This window comes from Rutilus rutilus (genome assembly GCF_951802725.1).
Source record: "Rutilus rutilus genome assembly, chromosome: 11".
Taxonomy (NCBI): domain Eukaryota; kingdom Metazoa; phylum Chordata; class Actinopteri; order Cypriniformes; family Leuciscidae; genus Rutilus; species Rutilus rutilus.
This window is the reverse complement of record NC_140216.1, coordinates 35620243-35630672: the sequence shown is the minus strand read 5'-3', so window position 1 is coordinate 35630672 and position 10430 is coordinate 35620243. Positions and strand designations below refer to the sequence as shown.

Below are 10430 nucleotides of genomic sequence, written 5' to 3'. Positions count from 1 at the left end.
AACACAGAGCAGTCGTACTCTTTACCCAATCAGATTTAAGCTTATCAATCGACCAATCAGTATCACGTGAGGGCGGGCCTACCTACATATTACGTCATCAGCTTTCGACCAGTTCATGGCTGAGCAGAGGTAAGTGCAGTTAATCGTTCATTTCTGTGTTTAGAAGTTAGAGATCAGTTGAAGCAATAGTTTATTAACTGCTGTTAAGTCCACATGTGAATATAAACATTTATTTTTAGTATTGATGGATTTTCATGTCCTGTCCACCACACATTCAACCTATGATAATGTATGTAATGACGTGCATATATAGGAGACATGTTTTGATCTGCATAATATGTAGTTTTATTGTTTCAGATTTCCAAGACAGATGATGTATGAAGTTGCAGACAACCAGTACTGTGATCTTACCATTTACTGTAATTCTTTTAAAACAGTCATGTTGCAAGCCATCCATTTTGACAGTTGTTTCAACAAGTGGTTGAAAGTGATGCATTGTTACTGTATTAATTTGTCTCCTGCGGACTATATGTACACGCTTTAGGAATAAAGCCTTGCTATGCATGCATTATTAAATGTTCTTGTAAGAATTAAAAGATTCAGACATTGTTCAATTTGATGTACATGTTTTATTAATTTGAAAGTTTCTGAATCCTTTGGGAATAAAATATATAAAATGACTTGATCATGATTAATGTTCCTGTTACATATGAAGATCATGAACTGACAGTAAACTGTGAAGCACAATATTCAGTACAGAGAAATATACGTCTCTTCAGGAGTTGTGAGATCCAGTCAGAGTGTACTTTGCTTTTAGAGTATATAAATATAAGTGCAATACATCAAGTGAAAAGTTAAAAAATGAATTGTGTTCAGTCCGGTCATCAGTAGACCTCTCTGTTAGGACATAGGACATAGGAAAAAATTAAGTTATGTTAAGTTTTTGTTATGAAAATCTCAACTTCCGTTTCATGCCGACTTTAAGTAAAATGAACGAATCTTTTTTCAAGTCATTTCGTTAATTTCAGCAGAAATGTTAAATAGCCCAACACATCTAGTAGCCTACCTTTTAATTTTTTTTAATTTTCTTTCTATATTTGTTTTTCATTCATTCCTACAACGGGTCCACTAATAATTCACAAATAATTTCTCACACACACACACACAAAAAAAGCTGTCTCTCATCTCAAGCTAACACAGCTCTGCTTACTCTTTTACTGTTTACCATGAAAAAATATGCTGTAAAAACTAAATATCTATAAATACTGAATTATGTATGTAAAATGTCTGTTTTTAAAATGTCATATTAACATGTTTATGAGGCCACTGTCTAATTTTAATGTATACAAATCAAAATGATTACTCTGATTTATGTTTGTGAACCTAAAATGTAAGAATCATTCTCAAAGATATCTGTTTCAGGTGATGTAATCAGGGACGCAATTGGACGCAATAAAACAGAAACAACAATTAAACAATTAAAAGTTCAAAAAATTTATTCAGAAGCTGTAATAACTTTATGTAAAGCAGCAACAACAAATGATTATCATCCTTTGAGTAAGAACACATCTTTTTAAACATTAATTACATGAAGCATTATTTTAGTCAAGTATTTCATATTAGGGGTATAAATTCATTTATTGTGTTTGACAGGTGTGATGATCAGTGGAGTTGAGTTTTTACCTCCATCATTAAAGCACGGGCTAATATATGGATAGAGTTTCCCAGTGAAAGACTGATCAGTGAAAGAATAGAGATGAGAGCTGGACTCCACATCATAAAAGGAGACCAGACCCTCCTCATAATCCACAAACACACCGACCCGCTGCGGCTTCACTCTCACACACAGAGAGACAGGAGGATCATCACAGGCTTCATATTCATTCTCATTCCTCAGCCACACAATCCAGTATCCATTACTGGGAGTCAGTGTGATCTTTCCCTTCCTGTTAATGGATTCTCTGGCCACTCCTAAATCCCATTTAGTCTTTCCCTTCACCTGCACCTCAAAATAAAATCTCCCTGAGGAGAATCCCTCTTTTCCCAGGACATTTGCACTTTTATCAAATCTCTCTGGTTTGTCTGGGAGTTTCTGTCTAATGTCTCCATGTCTCACTTGTTTTCCATCATCAGACAGGATGAGTTTAGGATGAGCTGTATCAGGATCCAGAGTCACATCCACTGAGAAAACAGAGAATATGAATCACAACTTGATACAGATATTTAGTGCTGATGTTTGTAATATGTAATCAGTGTTTAATCATACTGTCGTTCAGTGATGAAGCTGTGAGTATCTGAATGTAATCTAGTGTAGTGCAGACAGCACACTGTACCTGCATACTGCTGTATCCTCTTCAGTTCTGTAGAGACTAATGACAATAAAACATCATCAGATCTTTGACATGTTTATGTGTGGATTATAGACAAGATTGAAGGTTATATTTAAAGAATTGTGTACAACATCATGTTTTATCTGATCAATGTGTGTGTGTGTTTAGCACTGCTATGCTTTTAGAGCTTCAGGCCTGATATTTCACACACATCCCTCTTCTCATGAAGATCAAATCTGCCTCTTAAACACATGATGTCTATTCATAACATTTTCTGCTTTTGTGGTTTTGGTGAAACATTTAAAATTATTCTCTGCTAAATTGATTTGTACACAAATGTTTATGGAAACCCTTAAATGTATTCACCAAATATAATGATGAAATTAAAAAAAAGGACAAACAATCTCAGAGTTCATTGAATATTAATGTTTCTCTTTACAGTTTCCCCTCTGACCCGAAGAACTGTGAACTGATAATGTGACCATTGAGTTTGGGACATAACGATATTGAATTATTTCTATATATTTTATTTTTTATCTAAGTATGTCTATTTCCAATTTATGCATGTACATAAGTGTTTTAATTACTTTAATGTATTATAATGAGTTTGCATTGACCAGTTGAGCTGCATTTTCTAAATTCTGAGTGGCAGTTGAGAGAGTAGAGTTACCATGACAACTCAGAAAACACAGAGGAGCGCTGGAGTAACTACTAACTCTCGTCTCCCTCTCATTTATTGTTAAGGTTAGTTAAATTCATTCAATTTTCACAATGTAATTTACAAGCTTTAATGTCAACAAATTTGTTTCAGTTGATTATCTATTTTATTAATAATTTTATGATTATGTCATAAAGAAGTCCATTAGTGTATCGAGTCATTTACGTGATACTTTCCTGAGTTTAGCCAGTTGTGTGAAAGAATTAGAGCATTTGTGTACATATTGTTAGATTTTATTTATTTATTTACTTATTGATTGTGTTTGTGATTTGATTAAAGTATTTATATGTATTTATATATATTTCAGTGCATTTATGAATATTGTGATTTCAATGTCTTAAAGACTCTGCAATACAATATTTATCCTCAGAAAACACAGAGGAGCGCTTGAGTAACTAACGTACTAACTCTCGTCTCTCTCTCATTTATTGTTAAGTTTTTCACTGCTTACAGTCCCTGTAACACACATGATCACACACTTCTCTTATTTCAGCTTGAATCCGACTCATTCTTCATTACTGATGCTTTTTACTATATAAAACAGGGCAGCAACTTTTGAGTTCAAATAGGAGTGAGAATTGGGGGAAGGAATTCGATTTCAATATCCATTTAATATAACGTTACCCTGGAAATCTAGAGTTCTCGCAAAAGCACAAGGTGAATTTGCTCAGCGAGTTTACTCTGGGGTCAAGTAATGATGCTCATTAAATATGCCCTTGTAGGGCTGTAGTCAAGACCACCTTTGTCGAGTCCAAGACAAGTCCAAGACCAGGACTAGTCGAGTCCAAGTCAAGACCGAGTCCAAAGAGGTTCGAGTCCGAGTCAAGACCGAGTCCAAAGAGGTTCGAGTCCGAGTCAAGACCGAGTCCAGGACAGGAAAAAAAAAAGTCTGCTAAAAAAATATAGGCTATAGCCTATAGAAATTAAATCACTATGTAATAATGAAATAATGAATAATTTTAATTTTATTTAAAATAATTGACAAATTCAAATTCAAATTCAAAAAAAAAAAAAAAAATTATATAGGCCTAAAGGAGCACACACATTCGTTTCGACTGTCTGACTCTGATCAGCCTCACATTCTGTTCCTGTCAATCATACACGCGATGTCAACCAATTAAACTGCATGAGGGAAGGCCGAGCCAACTCACAGACACACACACACACACACTAGAGATGCGGATAAACCGCGGATCGGGCGGATGACGTGACGAAAAATAATATTTGAATTAAATTCAGGCGGGTGGCGGCTGAAGCAATCAAATGAAAAAAGTTTGCCACTAAGCAAACCTGCAAGTTATGAGCTGGGTTATTTTGTTTCGATATTAGCTATATTTTAAAACAGCCAGTCATTGGAGCCTAACGTTACCACTCGTGGAATAGGCAAAGAAAGAAAGGTAAGAAAAAAAGTCGGAAACCTTTGCCCATTAATTAGATGTGCAAGGCAAGCAGGCTAGTTTTCGGGGTGTTATGGACAATCAAAAATGTGAATATTCACGTTGCACTAGCGGTGGACTTTCAGCGAGTTTATTTAAACATTTATTTTTTAAAGAGCCGTTTGTGAGTCAAAAGAGCCGGCTCTTTTCAGTGAGCTGAGTGAAACGAGCCGGCTCACGAAAAAGACCCGAAATGCCCATAGTTATTAAGTGGCCAGTGTTTCACTTTCCCTCCAATAATATTTTGTTTTAATATCGCGGCGACGTATGTGTGATTACTGGGAACATAATAAAGACTCCTGGACTCGGTCGAGACCAAAAGTCATATTTGGCAAGACCAGTGGCCGAGACCGAGACAAGTCCGAGTCCGAATACCAGCGAGTCCGAGACAAGTCCGAGACCATAGAAAAACGGTCTCGAGTCCGGACTCGAGTCCAAGACCGGACTCGAGTACTACAGCCCTATGCCCTTGTATCCGAGCTGCACCAATCACATCGGGTTATCTGATATAGGCGGGCCAGAGGCGAGCTAAACAGATGACGACAGCGCTGTGACATCGAAGTCATTAGTAAACATTGCAAGATGGCTATGGATGAACACCAGTTGTTTGAAACGGCTTTGGTCGCTACAATGAACGAGTTTGACTTTTTATCTAAAAGAGGAACAGAAGACGGCGCTCGAATCGTTCCTTTGCAAGAAGGGCGTTTTTGCTGTTTTGCGGATACGGCAAGAGTCTAATCTACCAGTTATCTCCGCTGGTAGCTAAGCGTATGGGGCTTGTTGTGATTGGTCGTAGTGTTATCTAATTGCGTGCAGTGAGATTTTCAAATGCATGCTTGGTGCCGCCCCTCGAACTGGCCGATTTTCATTAGTCGACGCCAGACCATTAATCTTTCAGTTGAAGGTCTGGATTTCCAGGCTACATTTAATATAGATATATACATGGATATATATAGTCCAGTTTCATTTCATATACAAATAAAGTTATATATAAATACAAATATAATTATTAATTAATATGTAATATAGTGCTTTTTTACTCCTCTCTGGAGTACATTTTCTTGCCAGCTATAGTTTATGGACATTGAATGGCTTTTCTGAGGTAAATGTTATGTGACATTATTTGATTGAGCGATGCATGAGACATGATCCATTTCAGTAAGTTGTACTGGTTCTTTCAACACCCTCTGATGTTCATTCATGTTTATTTTGTACTGTAACTAGTAATAAAGAGGAAGAGATGATCGGTTCATGTGGCGCTTGAACTAAGGCGACAGCAATATGTCACGCCATATTAAGAGCCAAAATGGTATTTATTGTTTGAATTTCGTAATAAAACTTATAATATTTGAAAGCTAAGACTTTGTTTCATATAAAAAAGTAACCTGCTCTTTTCTTGTCTGTTCATGTCCTCTTTGCTCCGCAATGTTTTTTCACTGTGTGAGAATATGGATGTGCGAGTAAATGCTTGAGAACAGTGTCAATTGTGTAAGTCTCACTCTGAATGCCTGAGTTGTCAGCCCTGATAAAAATATGATAAATATGTCTATCTGTACGGTGTATTTGATATTGCTGTACCAGTTAGCGTGAGTTTCTCCTGTAGAGAGTCCTGCAGTTTAGTCAGAGCTCTCCTCAGAGTCTCCAGACTCTCATCAGTCTTCACACTGATCTCAGACCAGTTCCTGGTGTTTCTAGAGCTGCACAGGGATGAGTAAATCTACAGCAGGAGAGAGGAGAAATCCTTCAGCATGGGGAGTGTTATGGTGTCATATACTGCATTATCATTGATCAGAGAGATGTTGACTGACCTGTAGGAGGTGGAGGTGATCTTCAGTGTGTGAGAGCTGCTCCAGCTCAGTGTTTCTCATCTTTAGCTCAGTGATCTCCTGCTCCAGCTCTTCAATGAGCTCTTCCTCCTGTTTCTCTGTTGCTTTCTGCTGCTCCTCCATCATCTCCAGCAGTTCAGTCTGACATCTCTCAATGGAGCGGATGAGATCAGTGAAGAGCTCCACACGGGCTGCTTTCTCCTTCTCTGTGTTTCTCTGCTCAACCAGGACAATCAACAAATTATTAGTGGAGTTTGTTAAGAGAAGAATCAATGTTACTACTTATACTTCACTGTATCATGTGCGATACTTTAAGTGATTAAAGTAAAAATTAATAAAAAAGCAGCACGTAATCATGATTTCGATATATCGCTTTATACAGCAATTCACTAAACACAAATTTAATATTTGGTAAGTTAGTATTGACAGTTTTGTCTATTTTTGCTTTGCCAGTTTTGTAACTTCCAAACAAACTGCAGCAGAAACAATTGTTGAACATGTCTGAGCAACACATACAGGACTGTTTCCATGTTTGTTTCGCTCTTTTGTTTAAACAAGTATTAAACCAAATCAATTAAGATTTATGATTCTCTCAAAAAGATTTTCAATCAAAGATTCTCCCATCTGTCGCCACCTACTGGTGAAACGATGTAACTTGTAGAAAGAGTAACTGTAAAACACAGACTGACAGACTGTCTGGAACAAACACAGACAAGTGACGATACAAACAGTGAAAAGTCCCCTGAACTTACTGATGTAAATATTTAAGAAAACTGAATTACATAATTTAACTCACTTTTCTGACTTCTGCTGAGTGTTTGACGTCTTGAATCTTCTTGATTCTGTCCTGGATCATCTGCTGTGTGTCTTTCTGTGTCTTCATCAGTTGAGTCTATCGACAGAGAACAACACAGACACATTTAATAACAGAGATTTACTGTCTTCTGAGGAAATATGCACCATTGTTTTCATAATAAGCTTTTATTTCACAGGATTAAATAATATGTGTTTTCTCTTGATTTGAACCCTTAAAGTGGCTAGTAACTTTTACCTTCTTCTCTTCACTCTCCTCTTCTAAAGAAACAGTGTAGTGGTTCTTGTGATCTCCGTCAGTGCAGGACAGACACACAATGGTCTCACACATATATATCTGATCATGTCTACAGAACAGCTCCAGAGGTCTGTCATGTTTCTGGCATATATACTTCTGCAGATTCCTCACAGGATTGATCAGTTTGTGTTTCTTTAAACCTGCCACTCTCAAATGAGGCTTCAGATGAGTTTCACAGTAAGAGCTCTGACACACCAGACACGACTTCAGGGCTTTCAGCTTTCTTTCCCCACAGACGTCACACAGAACTTCAGCTTTTTTCAGAACTTCAGCTTTTTTCAGAACTTCAGCTTTTTTCTCAGGACTTTTCTTTTTATAGTGATCTACGAGCTCTCGGAGTGTGGTGTTAATCTTGAGATCAGGTCTGTGCTTGAATGTTTCTTTGCAATATGGACAGTTGCAGGTCTGGCTGTTGTCCCAGCTCTTATTCAGACAGGTCTTGCAGAAGTTGTGTCCACATGGAGTGCTGACTGGATCAGTGAACACGTCCAGACATATAGAGCACTGAAGCTCATCAGTCTGTGGACCGCTGGAGGAAGACATCGCTGGAAAGAGAAATGAAGAAGATAAATCACCTGCACTACTCAAATATGTAAGATATCATACAGTCAGATGGTCATTACTGCTAAATGAACCCAGCAAAGCTGATCAGAACCCTAATGTGAACCTCATTACACGAACACTTACTGTACCAAATAAATAAATACACGAAGGAGCAATATTGATTTGAAACATTGATTTTAATAATGATAATAATGATAATGATTTTGCTGCACACTCCTGAACTGTACATATTAAATATGAGAAGAGTGAAAGTTATTCATGAACTGATTCATTCTTCTTGTGTTTTTTTATTTATTATTATTTATTTACTTGGAGGTGTTTCCCCAATACGCTGTCTCCTGGTTTTGCTTGCTTTTGTTGATGTTGATGAAGATTCTGCCATCCTTTCCCCTTCTTCAAACCTTGTCAAAAAAAAAAAAACGTATTTCACAGTAAATTATGACCAATGATTTGCTCCTTGTAATATTGAGTGTTTATTTGGTCACTGATGTTTAAATGAAATTTACATAGTCAGATTTTGGGTTACTTATTTGTCTAATTTAAAAATAGATAATTTTACGAGCAGTATTTTCGGCTGCAGTGAGTAGGTTTGTGTTCGGTCTGTCTACAGGATTTACTTCCTGTTTCTTTACGGCCAGATTCAAAGTTCAGCACGAGATCTACTGACGATGTGCAAATTACAGAATACAGAAACAGCCGGACCATTTCCATAATGACCAACAAAATCATTTAAATACTCTCCTCCCATAAATTTTGCATCTGAAAGGGAAACTTTATCACTGCGTGTCTTTAGTAAATCCTGACAATATTTTGCACGGGCGCATGCTGTTAGTAAATCTGTTTTAGTCTTATGGAAATGATTTGTTCTTTAAAATGGTCGTCGTCAGTAGCCAAGAATCACATGCAGAATTTCCCACTTGTATCTGCGCTTTTATGGGATTGCGCTCTCAAACTAGAACTCCCAATCTGGCCCTTAAACAGTGACAAATTGACAGAAACACCAACCTTTGCGTTACAACCAGTCAAATGACATAAATACAATTCTAAAAGGTCTACCATTTCAGTGCAGTAAACAACTAAAATAGTTGAATATTATATAGGCTATGCTTAAACCTGGTTCTGTTCAACTTATTCCAGTTTGACAAAAACCTACTAAACCAGATCACTTCCATTAGAAACCTGTTCAGCACAATCTCTCTTATATTTCTATCTCTTACCTGTGAGGATCAGATGTGTCCACAAGACTCTTTGAACGGATCAATAAATATTCTGTTGTTTAAAGAGGTTGATCGTCCATATTGTCGTTGATCAAGTTAGTGTTGTTTTCTCTGAATCTCTAAATAAGGTCATAGTCCAATGTATCTGCAGTTTCCAGAACAAAGGTTGCACATAAAATCATCTGCTAGAGAAATACACTGATATACTCTGGCTTATTGTTTTACAACAGATATGTGGATTGTGAAACTTAGGACCTAGGACTGTTCAAAGTATCTATAAATGGTTCATGTGGCAATGCCAGAGAAATGCATTATTATACAAAACATTTGCATGCACATCTGAGTATCTGCAAGCTATTGTAGAAAATATAGCCTATATTAAAAATTAATATATTAAAAATATGACCTTTGAGTCCTTTCTATATTTTAGTCTTGCATCACACAGAAAGAAGCAGTCATCTCCAAAAGTCTCCAGTAGAGGCCGCCATTCTTTCACAGTGACTGCTGTGATCAGTGTTATTGTTATGTGTGGGTGTTAATACTGTTATTCCCCATTGTGCCTGCAGGTGGCACTGCCACTTGTAATTGCTAGTTGTTGAGTAAGTAGAGAATGTTGGCTGTTATTTTAACATGGTTTACACCCAAGTGTTTTCTACATGTTGATAAATTTGAGAGACATAACAGTTATGTCAGATGTGCTGCAATCACACCTGGACTGGTGATTGTCTGGGTTTCTTGTTTTTATTTTTTAAATAGCCTACATAATTTTATATTTTTTCTTTGAAATAAAAAGTAGTTATTTGTAGTTTAGTACACACAGAGTTTGGCAAATAATAATTATTCTGATTTGCTTTATGAATATCCAGTAAGTTGTTAAATTGGCAAATGGTTAGTCCACTTTTTCCTTTAAAAATAGTCTTGATAATAGATTAAAAAAAACACACACACACAAAAAAAAAAACATTTGCGTATCCACCATAGACTGTGGTATCCACCTATGATGTCCACACTATTGATTTTCTGCATCATCCTGTGGCTTGAAACATTCTGAACGCTGGATTTGTCAATAGAGGAGAGCAGGGCACAAAGTAACGTTTTTTGACTTTCTCAGTTTGTGTAAGTCTACTTATGGTTCAGAGTATTTATTTTTTCCCACATTAATTTCCCACATGTCTAGTACAATTATGTGGTTTTGTTTTATTAATACAGTATATACTTTTTTTTCTGG

The 10430-nt window shown here is 36.6% G+C and overlaps 1 protein-coding gene across 1 annotated transcript; it reads right to left on the bottom strand.

Annotated features, from left to right (window-relative positions):
- Nucleotides 1-1479: 1479 nt before the first annotated feature.
- On the bottom strand, nt 1480-9320 carry LOC311299448 (E3 ubiquitin-protein ligase TRIM39-like). The gene is made up of 8 exons (XM_084423020.1): nt 9203-9320; nt 8295-8386; nt 7362-7966; nt 7107-7202; nt 6293-6526; nt 6063-6201; nt 2334-2369; nt 1480-2181 (listed from the first exon to the last, which is right to left on the bottom strand). The coding sequence occupies exons 2-8, from the start codon at nt 8365-8367 to the stop codon at nt 1634-1636; spliced, it is 1731 nt and encodes a 576-aa protein (XP_084279146.1). The 5' UTR covers nt 8368-8386; nt 9203-9320; the 3' UTR covers nt 1480-1633.
- Nucleotides 9321-10430: the final 1110 nt, after the last annotated feature.

Bases quoted from the DNA above. Each gene is read 5' to 3' on its own strand.
- LOC311299448 (XM_084423020.1), bottom strand. From the start codon at position 8,367: ATGGCAGAATCTTCATCAACATCAACAAAAGCAAGCAAAACCAGGAGA. The intron at 2,370-6,062 runs GTACAGCAATAT...TATTGTCATTAG, and splicing joins GGAGAAACTCACGCTAACTG to TCTCTACAGAACTGAAGAGG. The intron at 2,182-2,333 runs GTACAGTGTGCT...CTGTTTTCTCAG, and splicing joins GAGGATACAGCAGTATGCAG to TGGATGTGACTCTGGATCCT.